Source organism: Salminus brasiliensis, chromosome 4 (genome assembly GCF_030463535.1).
Source record: "Salminus brasiliensis chromosome 4, fSalBra1.hap2, whole genome shotgun sequence".
Lineage (NCBI taxonomy): Eukaryota > Metazoa > Chordata > Actinopteri > Characiformes > Bryconidae > Salminus > Salminus brasiliensis.
Window position 1 is genome coordinate 49,810,432 of NC_132881.1, and position 21,842 is coordinate 49,832,273.

Below are 21,842 nucleotides of genomic sequence, written 5' to 3' on the forward strand. Positions count from 1 at the left end.
GACCCTAACCCCCAGACCCTCACCGTGTCTTTTTTCAGTTTATTCTTTTATCTTTATTCTTTTATTCAGATCCTAATTATCTGCTGATCTTGCAGAAGGTTAGCTCTATAGCGGATAGCGGGTGTACGCTAGCTGGCTTTACCTGTTGGTATCAGCTGTCCGCCGGTGTAGCACTCTAACAGCAGTATCAGAGGGCTGAACTTGCTGATTAATGATTCATATTTAATAAAGTTCATTAGCGGCGCTTCATCCAGATGAAACCGTCTCAGTGATGATCAGTAAATATCTAAAGGTCAGTTCCTCCACCATGCTGAGAAGTTGCAGATTGCTCGACTCAGGAACTCCAAATATCTTTCGTGTGCCACTTCCACGTCAGGAACTAGTATCTACCATCATTCTGTTAGCATGTGACTGCAGCATGAGCCTAGTCCTGGACTAGACTGCAGTGTGAACTGTGGATTTTCATTATATCCAGGCTTAGGGCTGATCTGAAAACCTGACCCTGTGTAATGAAGTGTTCGGTGCTCTTACTGCCAGCAGGGGGCGCCACTCCTGATGCTGAAATTGCTGCTTCCAGCTTTAAACCTTTAAACTCTGCATCCGACTCTCTCACCTCACCTTTACCTCTAGAACACGCCCGGGACTTTTATTTAGTTCATCTTTTCACCCTTTTATTCCCTTAACTAGAAATATGAAGATTTAGTCAATTGAAAAGTGAGTTTATTACTTAACTTAATCAAAATCCTTCAAATAATGAATGATCGTCTGACCCTGTGCTCTGACCCCGGCCTTCTAAGGTGGGATGTGTGATTTGTGAACTGGCTGTACTGTATCTCTGCACAGCTTCCTCACTGACCAATCAGAGCACAGCTCTGCAGCCTCGCGCTGAGTCCAGCTGTAATGAAACAGGGCTTAAACAGTAGGAATCTGGACACTGAGTGTATAAAAGATTTGTAATTATTTATTTTACAATGAGAGAATACACAATACCTTTCAGTGAGGGCCTCAAAACAGCCAGCACCAGGTACGCATGTATACACAAACAAACAAACAAACAAACAAACAAACAAAAAGGAACTTGTAGCACATCTGAATGCATATTACATCTTCTACCAGGAGACGTTTTCACGGGTCTGGCACAGAACACTCCCACTTCAGCTATGGGTAGCACACACACACACACACACACACACACACACACACACAGGAAGACGGGTTTACTGGGTTTGGAACTGAGCTGGCAGCTTATCCGCCGGGCAGTTGGAACTAAGTCCTGGGCTGGATCTTCACTTTCTGCAGGCGCAGATCTACACTGAGATTAAAGGGATTCTTCAAAATCATTCAATCAAATCCCTATTTGTTGTTCTCGTGGCGTACGCTCATTACCACAGGTCGTAATTTAGGTAATTTCGACTCTCTGTTCTCCGTAATTAACGAAGAACTCCTCGACTCAACACGCGCTGATAACCGGAGTCAATGGGCAGCTGCGGAGCAAGGCCGGACAATGCTGAGCAGCTGACCTTTGACCTTTATCTTGACACATCGCCTCACTACATACAGCAAGACATGCAAATGAGCTCTCTGTTCTGATTGGCTGCACTGCACCACATTTGAATAGCTCTCCGTGCTGAAACAAGAGCGCCACCATCTGGGCAGTTTTGTCTTAGAACTTCTGGTGTTGACTGGAGGCTGAATGGGTGGGGCTGAACTGCTGTAGGCTGAATGGGCGGGGCTAAACTGCTGTAGGCTGAATGGGTGGGGCTGAACTGCTGTAGGCTGAATAGGTGGGGCTGAACTGCTGTAGGCTGAATGGGCGGGGCTAAACTGCTGTAGGCTGAATGGGTGGGGCTGAACTGCTGTAGGCTGAATAGGTGGGGCTGAACTGCTGTAGGCTGAATGGGTGGGGCTAAACTGCTGTAGGTTGAATGGGTGGAGCTAAACTGCTGTAGACTGAAAGGGTGGGGCTAAACTGCTGTAGACTGAAAGGGTGGGACTAAACTACAGCTCTGATTCTGAAATAGCACAGGTTTTTACCCAACATTAACATGAGATATCACATCAACACGTTAGCTAGCTTGCCAACTCTGGTAGCCAGCTAGCTAGTTGGCTAACTTCTGCCCAAGCTTCTCTGATGATAAATTCAGCACCGTAAGCTCCGCCCACAAACACAATTCAGTGTTTAAAAGCTTTTTCTTAAAACCTCAAAGCATCTACAGCACTTTCAAGAGGAAGCAGTAACCATAGCAACAGTGTAATTGAGGCAAAAACATGAGATAAATATAGGCTGCATCAGTTGGTGCTGATTATCGTGGACAGCAGGGGGCGCCAGATTCAACTCTAAATCTGTTTGTTTGGTCTTTGTGTTAAAACTAAAATCCCCTCTCCAGGCTCCGCCCACTAAAATGTTCCCATGGTGAGAGTGGTTCCAGTTTTTAAACCTGGCGCCCCCCGCTGGCAGCAATAATCATTATTACATGCAGCTGGGTTATACCTCACTGTTGCTATGGTTACTGCGGTTGGACGTTAAGATGCTTTTTAAGTTTTAGGTTTATTGCTCTTAGTTTTGGTGCGTTATTTTTTTCCCTGCGACAAACTGAAATCACGCCAGCGGGCTGTTTCACGGTTGCCATGGTTACCGCTGTGCATTTTACAGTCGAGTATCGCCAAAGCGTTTTAATGATGCTCTCGTAGTGGGTTTGCTCGTTTTACATTGTGACGCCTCATCAAAACACACACACACACACACACACACACACTCTGATGGTGCTGAAAGCAGAATCTCATCTCTGGCCCATAAATTCCACCTGACCTCAGACTGACCCTGGTTGAGGGAGGGTCCGTGCAGAGTTCTGGCTCTGGTGTTCTTTACAGTCCGACTGTAAACTCTTCATTCAACAGAATAAAAGCGTCTTCAGAAACTGACACTGCTGCTGGTTTGTGGGAGGAGATAAAGCAGGAACGGCAGAGTTGGTTCTAGAGCTGCCCCGCAGAACCGCTATTCACACTTAACCACACAAAGAGGACAGCAGAAGCAGGTGGCTGTATTGCTGTGTGTCGCCCCCTGCAGGCCTTTTTTTTACGACAGAGCCCACCCACCAAACACTCCACACCAAACACCAACAGCCTGACGGTACAGTTCAGAGAGAACCACAGAGAACGCAGGGAGAACGTTCTAGATTCCCCCAGCGATCCAACACTGATACTCAGCTGTTTGATGTCTGTTGATGTTGCTGGTGTTTGTGGTTATTGGTGTTGGTCTCTTTGGTGTTTGTTTGCTGGTCTTTGTGTTTTTCGTTTGTTCAGAATTGGTCTTTGATGTTTGTTGGTGTTTGGTCGGTGAACTCAGGCCTTTACACTTGCTGAGCAGGATGTTACTGTTGGGGGTCGGGGTGTGGTTGAGGGGGTGGTTGGGGGCGTGGTTTGGGGTGTGGATGGGGTTCGGGGTGGCGTAAGAGGAGCTGATAATACAGCCGTGTACAAATGTCCTTCCCCAAGCAGAGAAGGCAATTACCCACAATGCCCCTGGGCAGGCGCGAACACTAGCAGGAGGTGTGATGGGAGAGTGCGGAGGGAAAGAGCTCCAGCTGCCGTTGGTTAATGATTGATTATCGCTCTTCTCCCAGCGCTCCCAGCGCTCCCAGTTCAGGAGTAGGAGGAAAAAAGCAAAGCTGGACTGAAGCAGAGCTGAAACTGAGAGCAGCTTAAAGCGACAGTTCAGCACCAAAACAAACAAGCTACGAGCCGTTTACACCCCACCAATTAGCACTCGAGCTACATGCCTAATGTAGCTAAGTAATGGAAGCCAATACCCCACCAATTAGCTCTGGAGCTACATGCCTAATATAGCTACATAAGAAAAGTGTATGCCCCACCAATTAGCATGGTGCTAACGGCATGCTTTAATCTTTATGCATTCCCCTAAAAGCGTGTGGAGGTGTTCAGCTACCTGAACATAATCTGAGGTGAGGGTGAGACTCTAGCATGCAGTTAGCACCATGCTAATTGGTGAGGTATAAGCTTATTCATTATTAGCTGCATTAGCATCATAGCTCCAGTTCTAATTGGTGGGTGATGAGCTTCCATTAGCTTCATAGCTTCAGTGCTAAAACCGAAGACACTTGACTATATTTGAGACTTGGGGATTGGGGGGGGGGTCTCTCACGTCACTGTCCCTCACTGAGGACGAGAGGATGGCTGTAGGGAGTGCCTGAAGTAGACCTGAGCGTGTAGAGCTGATGGGGGATGGAGAGGAAGGAGGACATAATAACAGAAACAGAGGCTGACCAAGGCACAGAATGACCGTCTACATCTCCAAATCCCAGAGACACGCCTGGCCTACTGCCCCGTCCATCTCATATAGATATAGATATAGATATACTCTTCTTTTTTGTCTTTTATCTTTAGGAACATTTAGGAAAATATAATACAAAATTTTAATACAAGAAATATAGACTACAATCGCTAAAATCAATCACTCTCAGTGACCGCTAGCTTTTTTTTTTTTTTTTTTACAGTTTTTGTTTATAGGCTTTTTTTAATCGGACCTGCCGTGATTGGCCGATCAGGTTTTGTTTATGTATTTTTTGTTTGTTTGTATTTAAAGTGATGCTGAGCAGCAGAGAGGAGTAAAAGCGAGAAACAGAGAAAAGAGAGCGGTGAATACTGCGTCTCCACGCCGCGACACATCCGAGCGGCGCCGGCACGGGTCCGATCCGCAATGCTCTGGAGCTCCAGATGTGTTATTATTCTAACTGTTATTATTATTATTATTATAAAAGAGAGGAAGTTTTGATTAGCTAATCCAGGTGAGAATTAGCAGTTAGCGGTTAGCACTTGGCAGTTAGCGGTGTAAGCTGTTAGCTAACTCTTTAACGCTAAAAACAATAAAGCTGATCGTTAGAGCTCGCCGTTTCCTTCCATTTCTGACACGTCCAGCTTCGACCCGTCAGCCTGAGACAGCTGGAGTGTGTGTGAGTGCTGGTGTGTGTTGCAGAGCGGAGAGGCTAGCTTAGTGAGCCGCCGCGCTCTCCGGTGCTTCAAACCCCTCAGGATCATATAAACGATCACGAAAGCAGCAGCTTTCCGTGTTTATTGCTACATCACTTTGCTACTGAAAGAGAAAAAAGGTTCAATCCTGAGGAGATGATCCCACCGAGCTCTGTTCTTCTGAACCGCTAGCGGCTAGCCTAATGCTAATGTAGCACTGACGGCGGCCGCAGCGTTTAGCACCGATGGACTGATTTAGAGATCCTCCTGCCAAGCTGGTCCACCCTGACGCCCGTTTCTGCAGATTTGAACCCCTTGTTAAATGTAAAAGTCTTGTTTCACAGAGCAAAGGTGGAGACCTCCTCATTCAGCACCCATAAGATTCCCTCACTGATCAGCTGCTCCTTCTTATTTAAGGACAGATACACAGTACTGTAGTGTTTTAGGCACCTACGTTATATATAAGGGATGCTGGGTAAAGGTGCTATATATAAACAGCCATTACCATTGTTATTATTATAGTATTATTAGTGTATGTTTTATACATTTATGTGGCAAATCCAGGCCCAGAAAGTGGGATTTTGTCCCAACTGCCCAAGAGCTTTCCTTCCAGGCCCTGGTTTCACCATCATTAAGTATTCCCAGTTCCCATCTAGCACCTACACCATCTACTCAGCTGGACTACCTTTTTAATTTGGTTGTTTTACTGTGACATATATATTGATCACTATATTAATATTAATCATCTCAGGCCAGACTGAGCTCAGTTCTATTTCCATGCTCCTCTCATTCAGAACTAATTACAGAAACATGCTGATGCTCATCTCTGAGGTTTAGGAGATATTTCATTAATGCAGTATTGAGATATGCTGTGTTTCCTATAGCTCCTCTCTGAGATCAATGTCTTAAAATAAAGGTGCTGGAAACAGTTCTGTGAGCGATGCATGTCTGTAATAGAGAGGAGAGTGAAGAGCCAGATGAAGCTCCTTATTTATAAGAGTGCAGGTGCCGAGATGTGCTTTTCTAAAGGTCTCCCTTTCAGGGCAGTAACCCTGGGGTTGCCACGGGTGTAGAAGGTCTGAGAGCCTCTTTCTTCATACTGATTAAAACATGCTTCTCAAATCATTCCGTCTCTCAGTTCTATGTAGTGCTGTTTTCCACCAATAGGAAGAGCACCTAGGGTGCAGAATGGACCAGCTCAGCAGGTGGGTCCACCTCGGCTAGCCCACCAGCTTTGGCAGTGATCTGATGTTCGGTTGGGCTGCTTCACGCGCCACATGCTGCTTCTCATGGATTTATCTTTAGAGTGCAATGCGTAGTAGGGTGCTGAATGCTACTCCGCTCATCATCCACACTGCATGTCCAAAAGTATGCAGACTGGTCAGCTCAGCTGCTTTAAAATGCTCCCACTGCTGAAACACAGCAAAGAAAAGCACTGACCAAAAGAACAGGGACACCCTAAGACGGGACACCCTGCCCGCCGCCAAGAGTGGGCTTGAGGGGTATAAAGCCCCCCTGCCCTGTGGCAGCACTGCATTTGCCACCAACCAGTACCTTTGGGATGAGTTGGATTGGCAGAACTAATCATCCAACACTAGTACCTGACCTCACTGATGCCTTGTGAGACCGAATACAATCAAATCCTCCTCACAGCAAATGTTCCTACATCTAGTGTAAATCCCTCCCAGAAGAGTAGGGGCTGCTACTGCAGCAATGGCCTGATGAATATTTTCACTGGAGTGTCCACATACTTTTGGACAGTGTTGTGTACAAAGGCATACTGCAGTGATCAGCATGTGAGCGAGGTAAAGGTGCAGCCCGCTCTACAGGACAGAGTGTATCTCACACACACAGTCAGGACGCTGGCTGACAGGTCGGAGCTGAACGGTCGCACCACAGAAACCGCAGATTGCTGCTCGGGGGTCTGAGGCAGCGATCGGGGGGCTTCATCGAGAGTCTGGAAGTGTGAGAGTGGTGGGGAGACGGGAAGTGGGACAGGAAGTCCAGCCAGCTGCTTCCTGCCGCAGGAGGCAGGTGTGGAGGCGTGGCGCTGGGCGGACGGCTCTTGCGGCGTGGGCGTGGCGCGGGCAGGCTCTAGCAGATGTGCGAGTGCAGTCTGTGAGAGTGTGAGTAATGGCTGCTGTCGCTGGAGCTGCCCTGCAGGCTGTAGTGGTCCTCGACATCGCTCACGCTGTCCACGCTGTCGCCCTCGCCCGGCGTAAACTCCATCCCCTCGATGTCCACGTCCACCTCTGAGGAAACACACACGCACAGTAGGGTCAGGAGGTGCGGTTATCAGTCTGTCTGCGCACCGCAAACACGGTAAACCTCCAACTGTGGCCGAGTGCCATCAGATTCAACACACACTCACCCGGCACTTCATGAAGTCACCTGCTCATGCATGCAGTTATCTAATCAGCCAGTCGCGCGGCTCAGGCCAGTGACTCTGATGACTGCAGTGGTTCAGGCGGAGCTGTGAGGTTAGAATCAGGCCTGAAGAGCTGTTCTACCTACCTATTAGACAGGTGGTTATAATGTTTTGGCTGTAAGCTGTCATTAGCTACAGTAGCCTTGGAGGGGCTGTGTCTGAGGGGCTGTGTCTGAGGGGCTGTGTCTGAGGGGCTGTGTCTGGGGTGAGAGAAAGAGTCTGATGCTGAAATATCGCTTTAATGGTGCAGTCAGTGCAGCGCTAACCCCTGAGGAGCATTCTGGAGTGGATATAAACATCAGCTAATACCTCACACAGCAGTATGTGTGTGTGTGTGTGGGTGTGTGTGTGTGGGTGCGCGCGTGTGTCTACACACGTGCTGGTTGTTAGTTTGTGGACCGTGAAGGCCGCTGCGTATTGGTGGATTAGGGTGGACATTAGCTGCAGGCTAACAGAGGCTCTTTGTGCTTAGCTAACCCTGTAACAGTAAACAGTGGAGGATGTTTACAACTCACCATTCAGTGGTGCTGAAACACAGAGAGGTCCAGACCGACCAGTACACAGGGAGGGTTCTGACCCACAACATTAAGACCCCCCCAACCTTCCATTTTTAAAGCTAATAGCTGAAAATGGAAGCGTGACCTGCTCTGCTTTAGTAGATTAGGTGCTGTGAGGATCTGATTGCATTCAGCAACAAGAGCATTAGTGAGGTCAGGATGTTGGATGATGATCACCACCCCACCTCATCATCCCCACCTCATCATCCCCATCCCATCCCAAAAGTACTGGATGGAGCTCCACCACCATTATTCCAGAGAACACAGCTCCTCCACTGCTCCACAGCTCCTTAATGCTGGGGGGCTTTATACCCCTCTAGCCCACGTCTGGCATTATTAGGCAGCATGGTGCCAATAGGGTCATGATGTTGATCTGCTCCAGAGAGTCCTATTCTATTGGCAGTACTTCTTCTCTACAGGGACTAGACAAGCTGTGTGTGTGCATTTGCACATCTGTGTCAGCAATGGGTGCAGCTTAAATCAGCTGAATGTGTTCATTAGACTCTTGTTACCTCTATTATGATCTACTACATCATTGAGATCAAGTGCTGTCTGAAGAGGTGTGTGTGTGTGTGTGTTGGGGGGGGGGGTTGTACCCTGTTCTGAGTCAGTAGAGATGGTAGAGCCCATGCTGTCTGTGCGGATTCTCTCCACGCCAAGTTGCTCCAGACGGCGTTTGAGGTAGCGATGCTCTCTCTGCAGCTGCTCCTTCACATTCAGAGCCTTCCTGTCCTGCTCCTCCAGCTTCTACACACACACACACACACACACACACACACACACACACACACACACAAGGCATGTAAAAAAACATGCTTTACATATCAGGCAAATTCTCCAAAACAGCAGCTTTACATGAGAAGATAAAATCTATTATTAAATAATAATAATAATAATAATATCCCATATAAACCCATATATTATATTATATGTAAGATATTACATATTTTACATACATATGTACGGGTCTATGAGATTTCCTTTGGGATAATCAAGTCTTAGCTTATATAATAACATCCCATATTGTAAACATCTGTAAGTACCTAAATGATAATGATAACAATATGCATGTGTGTGTGTGTGTGTGTGTGTGTGTGTCTGTGTGTATGTGGTATAAGTACAGTCTGTAAACATACAGAAGTAAACAGGGCAGTCAGACCACAGATTTGGGTCTGAAGCTCTGTGGTGGAGATGTGCAGCGCTGCACTCTCGAGCTGTGTGACATTTCATTGCAGCAAAAACAGGAAATGAAAGGGTTAACAGCGTCAGGCGTGGGCTTTCCAACACCACACACACTGCCTTCACCAGCGCTGGGAATCATCACACACACCAGTTCCCAACCTCATAAGCCCTGCTAGTGAGTACACTAATATAACCAGGCTGAATGGGTGGAGCTACACTGCTGTCGGCTGAATGGGAGGGGTTAAAACTGCTGTAGGCTGAATGGGTGGGGCTACACTGCTGTAGGCTGAATGGGTGGGGTTAAACTGCTGTAGGCTGAATGGGTGGGGCTACACTGCTGTCAGCTGAATGGGTGGGGCTACACTGCTGTAGGCTGAATGGGTGGGGCTACACTGCTGTAGGCTGAATGGGTGGGGCTACACTGCTGTAGGCTGAATGTACCTTTATGTGCATCCTGGCACGTTTGAGGAGGCTCAGTGTGGTGTGTCTGGTGCTGTCTGGACCCAAAGGCACCAACTGCTTCAACTGCTCCAGATATAGCCGCAACTTAGCACGTCTACAGAAACACACAGACATTAAAGTGAAGAAAACTAATGTTTAATTTTGTTGAGAGACAAGTAACTGTAATACACTACAGGAAAAGTAGGGGGCGCTCTGTAATGCTCTATAATGTTCATATGATCCACACGCTTAAATCTGTAAATTTAGTCCGACTGTCACTTTAAAGGTCCAAGTGCAGGTGAGTGTCTGGTGGTCTCCTACCTGCCGGACTGAAGCCACATGAAACAGCTGGAGGGGGGCCAGAGGAAGTGTGTGTTGAAGTGGTGGGATGGTGGGGGCTTTGATGTTGGCCTGCTGCATAAAGGGCTTATTGAGAGGAGTGTGTTCAGCTGCGCACACACACACACACACACACACACACACACACACACACACACAACCCCGAAAATACCCAGACACACCCCAAACCCTGACACACACTCGGCCTTTCAGTGTGTGTTTATGTAGTAAGGACTGGCCACCTGCACCTTACACACACACACACACACACACACACACACACACACACACACACACACAGGGGCCAACCTGTCCGCTGCCCAGCCGAGCATGAATGGTGGGGGAATTTGGGGGCGGAGTTTCCTGTAGTGGACGCTTTTTATGTTTTACAGCACATTCCATTCAGAGCTGCCCCGGCAATACGGGGTAGGCATTATGGGATGGACCATACGGGGTGGATTAGAGGAGTGTTGGCTACAGTAACAGTGTGTGAAACTACCTCCACCATGTGTGGAAGCTGGACATTACTGGATGGAGCTTTTTCACTCCAGAGAACCCCACGGCCCAGTTCTGGAGAGCGTCGGACCCCTCTAGGCTGGCACCGGTCACAGAGACCCTGGGGTCATGATATCGCGGTTGCTCCAGAGCGTCCTGTTGTACTGGTCAGAGCTTGTGTGTGGAGATTTTACAGCTGTGTGTCAAAGTAGCTGAACTCATTAAAACGACTGTCTGGATACTTTTGGACAGACAGACAGACAGACACACAGACACACAGACAGACAGACAGACAGACATTCTTTTAAAATTTTGATTTGTGTTTATTTATTTTTTACTTGTTTGTTTGTTTATACTTTTGTTTATATTCTGTTTTTCTTTTGGGACTTTTGTTTATTTCCTGGAGCTCGTGCTCTGTCACGGGACGCACGGGACACACACACACACACACACACACACACACACACACACACACACACACACAATAAAGCAGTCTTTCCGGCTGGGTCACGTGACAGCGCTGCAGTGCTGGGCTCAGTACCGTCTGCAGTAAAAGCAGTGAGGATCTGCTCTCAGCTGAACTCTACCGCAGCTAGAACCTCTGATAAAGGTTCCGTTACCCTGTTCAGGTGGAGCAGGTGGGTGTAGTCCCAGTTTACACGCTTTACACGTTTGGCCTCTTTTCCACTGCAGGGCTGAATGGTTCCTGAAGCCGGGCTGTACCGCTCTACTGACTGCAGCGATGCAGATAAACAGCACAACAGGAAAAGAGCTTATGGGTCAAAACGGGAGTTCCTGTATTCTCTCACACACACACACACACACACACACACACACACACACACACACACACACACACACACACACACGAGCTGTCCGTCATGGTTTTCTGTTTTCTGACTCTGTGCCAGCTCGTTCCAGTGAGGTCAGAGGTCATCCCGGGACCCCACAGAGGAGGTTCCTTCAGCTGGGGTGGGGGGGCCGTGGAGCACATGCTGACGGGCCTGAGACCCGGAGCTCCATTACAAACCATACACTTTAAACATCTCCCTCCTAACAGCCCACGAGCCCTGGAGCTACACCGATCAGCCCTGGAGCTACGAGGCTAATGTTCAGACTGTACTCTTATCAAGGGTTCTGTGTAGTATCATAAAGGTTCTCTGACAACAGTGGAACCGAGCCGGTCTTGGCTGACTGCCTATGACAACAAGTCAGAGTACAAATACTAAACAAAATCGAGGTACGTCTGAGTACAAAATAATACCACCCTGTAGAAGTATCGAGTACTACAGCAGCCGGGGCTGCAGCTGCAGATCAGCTCGGGTCGGGTTCTCCAGTGTGCAGAACGGGCTGAACGCTAAGCTCCATCAGTCATGTGAAAGGGGGCTAAGTGAAAGCAGGTGTGGAGCTGAGCTGCAGGCGGAGTTCAGCACAAACCCAGCGATCGGATCACGGGTGTGTGAATACGTCTGATTATCGGTTTGATCAGCTTTTTCTACGCAGTGATTAAAGTACAGACCCGACCAGCTGAGTCTCACTGACCTGCTGCTTTACAGAACCACAGGACCGTCTGTAGAGTCCAGCAAAGCTCATGTGTTTCCCTGGAGACTGATAGCTTACACCACCTATCCCAGAATGCTCTTCACTGACCTCAGCTCAGCATCCATCAACCCTCAGCAGCTGAAGGTCTCCACACCTCACTCTGTAACTGGATCCTGGACTTCCAAACCGAGAGGCCAGAGAGTGCAGACCTCCATCACCATCATCCTGAACACCTGAACACCACTCCGCACAGAGGCAAGAGCACCGGGTTCTTTGGCGTGCACCTCACAGAGAACCTGACCCGGACAACCTACGCTAGGGCCCTCGCCAAGAGAGCCGAACAGCGCCGCACTTCCTCCACCATCCCTGCACCTTCTACAGGGGCGCCATGGAGAGCCTGCTGACTACTCGGCTGATTGCTCATTGCTGGTTAATCTGACGGCCTTCGGATCTACCGGTGGAGTCCCGACCAATGGAAGAGCTGGTTTAGCCGAATCCGCCCAGATACCACTGAGAGAACCATCCTGATTGGACAGTTTTCTGTTAACCCTTTAGTTTCCAGCAGAACTGAATAGTGTACTAAGACTAGTACTGAACTACTGCCGAGTCTAAACCCCAGCTCCAGTCAGAATCAGCTACACCTTCAGAAACAGAGCACCTCCAACAGCCTGAGGGACTCTCCACTCCAGTGCACAGTGTGTGTGTGTGTGTGTGTGTGTGTTGGATGGCACGTCTGCTGTTCCCCAAAAGATCTGAGTCACAGTTTCTGGCTACAGCAGTGCAGGGGGCGTGGCCTTTTATAGCCAACGTATCGATTAGATTTAGTCTTAAATGTAGAATCACATGAGTCACACTCCGACCCAGCAGGTTCTACAACAGGTTCTACAACAGGTTCTACAACAGGTTCTACAACAGGTTCTACAGCTGCAGCAGCAGCTCTTCAGGCTCTGATAAAAACTACACTTTTAATAAGAGATGTTTTATACAGGATGTGTTTGTCATTTTTAAAAGTTGAGCTCATGTTCAGATTAAGATTCATTCAGATGTTTCATCCAGAACCACACTGGAACCTTTACTGTTAAACACATTCAATTTCTAACCCATTGATTTCAGAAAGAGGTAAATATATTATAATGATATTTATAGTATAATTGTTCTATTTTATCATAGTTTAGTACAATATAGTTCTATAAATATGACTACACATATAAATGTAGTTTATTATTATTATTATTATTATTATTATTATATATTTGTACAGATTGCTCCACTATTTGTACACATAAAAACATAAAAGCTCTCTTATTTTATATTTATTTTTACTGTCGGTTCCACTACTGTATAAACAGAACCTCTATGCTAACCTTGGAGCTTTATAAACACGCAGTGCTGCGGAGGTAAACACCAGCCAAGGAAGAGATCCCCCTCACACACTCACACACTCACACACACTCCAGCAGGGCTTTTGGCAAATGAATCACTCCACAACACGTGATTAAACACACAGGCTGAGTCACGGCTAAATTAGGCATGGCTACGTGTGTGTGTGTGTGTGTGTGTGTGAGAGAGTGTGTGACACTAAGATTTACACAGCTGGTCGGTATGACATGATGGGAGCACTGGTCAGAGAATTGGTCTAACTGGGGCCAGCTGGGTTCATCGCCCCCCCTGCCAGTATAGAAACAGTTGACTAGCATTCCATTAGCATTGAGGTAGCATTACTACCATAGCATGGCCACAGACCGGACCAACCAGTACCAACCAGTACCAACCAGACAACAAACAGCCATCATCCTTCCAGCCCCCCTCCAGCGTACACTCACTGCTCTCTTTAGCTAACCTGGAAGAAATCTGCTAGTTTGTTAGCATGCTGCTTTACATGTGAGCTAGCTGATTTGTGTAGCAGTTAATATCACCTGAACCCGAGGGTTCTACCGTGAACTCAAAGAACCATTAAATGGTGTGGGAATACTACAGAGAACCCTGATGTGCGGAGTGTAAGCTAGCTAATTACAGTAACTGTTTTTTGATCAGGTATTAGCTAATATCTCCTCGCTCTGTAGGACAGATGCTTTTCGACTAGCTAACTAGCTAAGAACCTAAAGGTTCAGCTAATCTTGCCATCTGTAAGTCAGCCGTTAGCATTAGCAGGGTGACTGCTACATAGTGAAGTCCTCTCTGCTCTCCCTGACCTTACCTGATCTGTAGCTCATGTGGATCCAGCAGCAGGTCAGCTCAGTGAAGTCAGTGACTTCCTGAAGCCAAAAGCTATAGATCAGCCAAAGTCACGAACAGCAGAGAGGAAAGGCCGATCTAGTTGCCATTCCCGAGCCAGATAACCGTGATTGGTCGAGTGAGTTCACTGCGACTCAGAAAGTCTATAAAAACAGTGAGTGCGTCTCCATTGTGTAACAATCAGTAGTATTAAGTAGTTTTCCAGTGTGTAATAAAGGTGTGACCGGTCAGTACAGGATGCATCCTCAGAACGACACGCCTCTGGATACATGACGCCTAACAGGAATTAGAAGTGCTAAAAGACCCCCTCTTTAAGGGTGTGTGTAATATAGATATACTATGCTCTAGGCTAGCTAGCCAAGTACATCAAGATGACCAACTTAGCCTTTAGCGCTAGCCTTCACACTCGTTCGACATCTGTAAATGTTCAGGATGAGCTACTAGCTTTTTCAGCTGCTACCTTTCCACCCGAAGGATTATTCCCACAAAGATTTTACACGTTAGAAATTCTGTGGATGTCGCTGTGGTCCGTCAACCAGAAGCATGTGCATAACTTTAGTGACAGCTTTCCCTCTAAACACTAAACACTGTGGCTGCGTCCCAAACCGCACACTACACTTCACTCACTGCATTAACCAGCACACACACAACGGTGGGCACTGTTTATACACACTGTTTAGTGTGGGAGTGTGCGGTTTGGGACGCAGCCTCTGAGTTTGTAGCGTAGTGTATCCGTCACTGAATTTATGTATGAATCTGTAAATGACTTTCTGGATCAATAAGCCATTTATTTCTGGGACAATGGTCTTCTGACACTGATTAAATATTACCAATAATTCCTATTTCCATAGAAACGTCACAGACTGTGTGGATGGAAATGCGTCCGTGAAGAACATGAACTTGCCGTAAACTGTAGAGTCAGAGCGTGTATGAAGACGGAGCCGGGGAAGGGGAAGGGGAAGTGGGGCTGCAGTGAACGCTGACGGCAGGACTTTGGGTGAAGCTGCAGAGTTGGCAGTCTGACTCACCTCCAGCTCTCAAACACTCTGACCTTAAACACTGTTTACTACGGGCCCAGAACCGCCCCTCCGCTGGATCCCTAAACACTAATTCATCGTTAATCACGTCGTTAGATTCTAATATATAGCCCACTGAACTCTGCACGGAGTACACTCTGCACTTCTGACTGCGGATGCTGTGGAGGGTAACGACACAGAGTCAGACACAGAGTCAGACACAGAGTCAGACACAGAGTCAGACACAGAGTCAGTGTGAGCCTGTTTACACCTGCCATTAACACGTGGATCTGGATCTACTCTGACCGGATTCGGTTTACACTGGTCATGAAAATGCATCCCCAGTGAGATCAGACGAGATCCGATTTTACTTTCCAGCATAAAAACACACCAACATGTAGATCACTTCTGTTTACCTTCCTGTAAACAATGGTTTCAACTGTCCTGCTGAGACTGTGGGCGGGTTAGAGGAACGGCGGGGGTTCTACAACACTGTGGAACAATAGATGGTTAGAGAGAGAGAGAGAGAGAGAGAGAGAGAGACCCACAGTAATTATTACTCCTCTGATTTGTATTAAATGCGGAGGAGGTCCGTCTGATCATAATGCGATCCCCAAACCTGCTGTTAATGTCGGGAGTAAACGGGCTCTCAGGCTGCTCACACTGTTTAATATGACCGATATCAGACGCTCGTCTGAACTGGACCTGGACCTGGATTTTCCATCTCAGCTTTAACACAAAATGCAGCTTAAAGACAGTAAAACATCACAGCACATCTGTACAACTAACTACAGCAAGAGGATTCAAACAGAAATAATAAAATAACTGGAATAATGAGAATTACAATCAGATTAGAATCAGACTGCAGGTTTTCAGCTGTTTATTAAAAAACTCAGATTCTGGAATCCACGTCTCCAGGACTGATATTGTGGAAAACTAGTCTATACATTTTCTGATTTTCCAAGATGTCTGATCTGATCTATTCCCAGTCTAATCTATTCCCAGTCTAATCTATTCCAATTGAAAAGGTTTTTCCAGTCTAGACCCGGGTGTGTGAGCGAGTGTATGGGGAAACTCCGCGGCCGCTCTGCAGTCACTGACGGTAATCCAGGTGAAACAGGATGTTGGTAAACAAGGGTTTTCCTTTGTTAACACCAGCAGGACGTTACGCCACCCCAGCTCAGAGACTCAAGGGTGAAAGCCCCCGCTGGTGCTGGAGGAGCCGTGGTGGAGGCTGATGGACCAGCTGCTGTGCTGAGAGGGCTCTGCCTCGGCATGTTCCTCCACACACACACTCTCTTACTCACACTCAGTCATGTGATCAACACACCCTGAGCAGGACTGACAGAGTGTCACACACTCACGCCACCTCACACCACCAGAGAACATTACTCAGCCTCACAAACCCTCCTACAGCCCCAGAACCACAGGCCTGCTGGTCTCCAGATGTTCCAACCAGGTCCGAGATCACCTGAGTCAGGATATCAGAACCCTTACAGCAGCCAATCTGACAAACATCAGTCAGACCTGCCAGTCACCCCCACCTCCTCAACTCACACACTACTGCGCTTCTTTATTTTAACACTGAAACCAGGAGAACATTCTCTTAAAGAAAGAGTTCCTCAAGGTTCTTTAGTAAAGGCAATGGTTCTATATCAGTTCACAACCATTCAAAGAACTGATGGATGCCTCAGTGTTATTTGCCATTTTAGAGGCAAAGGTTCTTTAAAATGCCACATGTAAACATTTTGGTTACCTAGCATTACAGAGCGCCCCCTACGCTTCCTGTAGTGTATTACAGTCTGTCAGAATGAGCGTGTGGATCATATGAACATTATAGAGCATTACAGAGCGCCCCCTATGCTTCCTGTAGTGTATTACAGTCTGTCAGAATGAGCTTGTGGATCATATTAGCATTATAGAGCATTATAGAGCGCCCCCTACGCTTCCTGTAGTGTATTACAGTCTGTCAGAATGAGCGTGTGGATCATATGAACATTATAGAGCATTATAGAGCGCCCCCTACGCTTCCTGTAGTGTATTACAGTCTGTCAGAATGAGCTTGTTGATCATATTAGCATTATAGAGCATTATAGAGCGCCCCCTACGCTTCCTGTATATTATAATATAATACTGCATCAGAGATTGTGATATTGTATATTACTGTATTATTGTGGTATAGTGTGGTAAAAGTGCAGTAGTGTATTAGTGCGGTAGTGTAATAGTGTATTAGTGCGGTAGTGTAATAGTGTGGTAGTGCGGTAGTGTAATAGTGCGGTAGTGTAATAGTGCAGTAGTGCGGTAGTGTAATAGTGCGGTAGTGTGGTAGTGTAATAGTGCAGTAGTGTAATAGTGTAATAGCGCGGTAGTGTAATAGTGCGGTAGTGTAATAGTGCGGTAGTGTAATAGTGCAGTAGTGCGGTAGTGTAATAGTGCGGTAGTGTATTAGTGCAGTAGGGCAGTAGTGTAATAGTGCAGTAGTGTAATAGTGCAGTAGTGTATTAGTGCAGTAGTGTATTAGTGCAGTAGTGCAGTAGTGTAATAGTGCAGTAGTGTAATAGTGCGGTAGTGTGGTAGTGTAATAGTGCAGTAGTGTATTAGTGCAGTAGTGCAGTAGTGTAATAGTGCAGTAGTGCAGTAGTGTAATAGTGCGGTAGTGTAATAGTGCGGTAGTGTGGTAGTGTAATAGTGCAGTAGTGCAGTAGTGTATTAGTGCAGTAGTGTATTAGTGTAATAGTGCAGTAGTGTAATAGTGCAGTAGTGTAATAGTGTAATAATGCAGTAGTGTAATAGTGTAATAATGCGGTAGTGTAATAGTGCGGTAGTGTAATAGTGCAGTAGTGTAATAGTGCAGTAGTGCGGTAGTGTAATAGTGCGGTAGTGTAATAGTGCAGTAGTGTAATAGGTTGGTGTGGCGCAACAGATAGCACCACTACCTGTTACAACACCATGTGGGAGACCAGGGTTCGATTCCCAGTCTGGGTGACTATGCTGCGCTACACCAATAAGAGTCCTTGGGCAAGACTCCTAACACTACATTGGCCCACCTCTGTAATATGAATAACCTTGTATGTCTCTCTGGATAAGAGCGTAAATGTAAATGTAATAGTGTAATAGTGCGGTAGTGTAATAGTGTAATAGCGCGGTAGTGTAATAGTGCGGTAGTGTAATAGTGCGGTAGTGTAATAGTGTAATAGTGCGGTAGTGTAATAGTGCGGTAGTGTAATAGTGTAATAGTGCGGTAGTGTAATAGCGCGGTAGTGTAATAGTGCGGTAGTGTAATAGTGTAATAGCGCGGTAGTGTAATAGTGCGGTAGTGTAATAGCGCGGTAGTGTAATAGCGCGGTAGTGTAATAGCGCGGTAGTGCGGTAGTGTAATAGCGCGGTAGTGCGGTAGTGTAATAGTGCGGTAGTGTAATAGCGCGATAGTGTAATAGTGCGGTAGTGCGGTAGTGTAATAGCGCGGTAGTGAAATAGCGCGGTAGTGTGACAGTGCGGTAGTGTAATAGCGCGGTAGTGTAATAGCGCGGTAGTGCGGTAGTGTAATAGTGCGGTAGTGTAATAGCGCGGTAGTGCGATAGTGCGGTAGTGCGATAGTGCGGTAGTGTAATAGCGCGGTAGTGAAATAGCGCGGTAGTGTAACAGTGCGGTAGTGTAACAGTGCGGTAGTGTAATAGCGCGGTAGTGTAATAGCGCGGTAGTGTAATAGCGCGGTAGTGCGGTAGTGTAATAGCACGGTAGTGTAATAGCGCGGTAGTGCGGTAGTGTGGTAGTGTAATAGCGCGGTAGTGTAATAGCGCGGTAGTGTAACAGTGCAGTAGTGCGGTAGTGTAACAGTGCAGTAGCGCGGTAGTGTAATAGCGCGGTAGTGTAACAGTGCGGTAGTGTGGTAGTGTAATAGCGCGGTAGTGTAATAAAGCAGTAGTGTGAGTGTGGGTGTGGTAGTGTGAATGTGGGTGTGGTAGTGTGAGTGTGGGTGGGGTAGTGTGGGTGTGGGACTGGTAGTGTGGGTGGGGTAGTGTGAGTGTGGGACTGGTAGTGTGGGTGTGGTAGTGTGAGTGTGGGTGGGGTAGTGGTAGTGTGGGTGTGGTAGTGTGGGTGTGGGTGTGGTAGTGTGGGTGTGGTAGTGTGGGTGGGGTAGTGTGGGTGTGGGTGTGGTAGTGTGGGTGGGGTAGTGTGGGTGGGGTAGTGTGAGTGTGGGTGGGGTAGTGTGGGTGTGGGTGTGGTAGTGTGGGTGTGGTAGTGTGGGTGTGGGACTGGTAGTGTGGGTGGGGTAGTGTGAGTGTGGGACTGGTAGTGTGGGTGTGGTAGTGTGAGTGTGGGTGGGGTAGTGGTAGTGTGGGTGTGGTAGTGTGGGTGGGGTAGTGTGGGTGTGGGTGTGGTAGTGTGGGTGTGGTAGTGTGGGTGGGGTAGTGTGGGTGTGGGTGTGGTAGTGTGGGTGGGGTAGTGTGGGTGGGGTAGTGTGAGTGTGGGTGGGGTAGTGTGGGTGTGGGTGTGGTAGTGTGGGTGTGGTAGTGTGGGTGGGGTAAATAGTAATCCTACCTGTGTTTCTCCAGCTCATTGTGTGATGATCTGGAAAGGAAAGTAAACACAGGTGTAAATCTTCACTTTCAGAATAACAGCTGGATACTGAGCAGATACAGAGAGCAGGGGTGAAGGTGAGGGGTGAGGGGTGAAGGGTGAAGGTGAGGGGTGAGGGGTGAAGGTGAGGGATGAAGGTGAGGGGTGAGGGGTGAAGGGTGAAGGTGAGGGGTGAGGGGTGAAGGTGAGGGATGAAGGTGAGGGGTGAGGGGTGAAGGGTGAAGGTGAGGGGTGAGGGGTGAAGGTGAGGGATGAAGGTGAGGGGTGAAGGGTGAAGGTGAGGGGTGAGGGGTGAAGGTGAGGGGTGAAGGTGAGTTCTGGGCGGTAGCAGCAGATTCTACAGCAGAAGCTGGGGGTGGAGCTCTAGTTAAAGTGTCTATTCAGCTTCTCTCACAGGAGGGAGCAGTCTCAGGTGTTCTGCTGTTCTGGAAAAATGTATAAACACACACACACACACACACACATACACACACACACACACACACACACACACACACACACACACATACACATACACATACACACACACACACACACACACACACACACCAGAACTCAACACCCTGATCATCTGTGCTGCACTGTACCAGTGTGCCGGCACCAGAACACCCGTCACACTGGGGAGACTAATCAACTACAAAACCAGGACGTCTGAGGCTGGGCGCTCGTGGTGAGGTTGGGAGGCTGCAAGGTTGGGCTCCTGTGAGGATCAGTGCTCAGTCTGAGGTTGGGCAATTGGTGAGATTAGGACCTGAAGGTAGGGTTTGGGCACTCATGGTGAGGTTTGGGTGAACGTGGTGAGGTTGGGTGGTGAGGTTGGGTGGTCGTGGTGAGGTTGGGTGCTCGTGGTGAGGTTGGGTGGTGAGGTTGGGTGCTCGTGGTGAGGTTGGGTGGTGAGGTTGGGTGCTCGTGGTGAGGTTGGGTGGTGAGGTTGGGTGCTCGTGGTGAGGTTGGGTGCTCGTGGTGAGGTTGGGTGGTGGGGTTGGGTGCTTGTGGTGGGGTTGGGTGGTCGTGGTGAGGTTGGGTGGTGGGGTTGGGTGCTCGTGGTGGGGTTGGGTGGTGGGGTTGGGTGCTTGTGGTGGGGTTGGGCGCTTCGACAGTTTGGGTGGTCGCTGTGATGCTGGGTGCCTCTGAGGGTGAGTGCTTGTGATGAAGTTCTGAGCTTGTGGTGAGGTTCTGGTGAGGTTCTGGTGAGGTTTGGCAGGTGCAGTAAGGTTGAGTGCTGAACCAGGCAGAGTGTGGTGGGGTTAGACCTTTGGGAAGTCTGAGAATCATTAAGGGAATTTCCCTTGACCGGCCAAAGTGGACCTAGACACTGTCCAGATATGAAAGGCGTGTTAACGGCAAGTGGAAATCTTCACGTCCAGGCCGGGCCGGAGGGTCCGACCGAGACCCAGCATTAGAGCCGTGTCTCTGCAGGGTGGAGGCAGCTCCTATTCAAACTCGTGCAAATTAGGGACAGAGGGAGAGAGCAGCCGGAGGAAACCGAGAGGCTCCGTCTAGCCATGACATCACACTGGCTAATTATATATGATCAGACAGATGGAGCAGGTTCGGAGCGGTTAACCCGTTCAACCCCAGGCTCATCGTTCCCGTGTTCACCTCATCTGAATTATTCAGGGGCTTCTCCGACACCTGTTGTTTAGGTTCTGCAGTTCTGAAGAACTGAAGCGTGGACCCACACAGAGGCCGAACCCTGTGTTTGGTCAGCAGGATGAAAACACACTGATCCAGACAGGCCCTTCAAATACAACAACTTAGCATCATCTGGAGGTTCTAACTGGACCCTGAAGCCGGCCATGGTAAGCGAGACTGACCCTACATGACCTTAATGCTTGTGATTTTTACTGGCCTGGATCTGCCGCCTTCCTGACCGTTTCCTCAACTTCTGGTAATCTGTGTGCCCAGTTTAGATCCAGTTTAGCCTTATGTTGGTCCAGTCTTGACCATGTTTGGCTTTTTTCCCCATCTAGTTTTGGTCCAGTTTGGCCTTTTCTGACTCAGCTTGGCCTTTCTAGTTCAGTTTGACCTAGTTAGTTC

General features: G+C 48.1%; 1 protein-coding gene across 1 annotated transcript in view; it reads right to left on the minus strand.

Annotated features, from left to right (window-relative positions):
* Window positions 1–978: 978 nt before the first annotated feature.
* Window positions 979–21,842, minus strand: part of mxd4 (MAX dimerization protein 4) — a 24,885-nt gene continuing 4,021 nt past the window's right edge. The window contains exons 3-6 of the mRNA XM_072678622.1: window positions 19,764–19,793; window positions 9,595–9,709; window positions 8,568–8,718; window positions 979–7,238 (exon numbers count right to left, since the gene is read on the minus strand). Of these exons, the coding sequence (XP_072534723.1) occupies window positions 7,081–7,238; window positions 8,568–8,718; window positions 9,595–9,709; window positions 19,764–19,793 (454 nt within the window). The 3' untranslated portion in view covers window positions 979–7,080. The remainder of the gene's footprint in view (window positions 7,239–8,567; window positions 8,719–9,594; window positions 9,710–19,763; window positions 19,794–21,842) is intronic.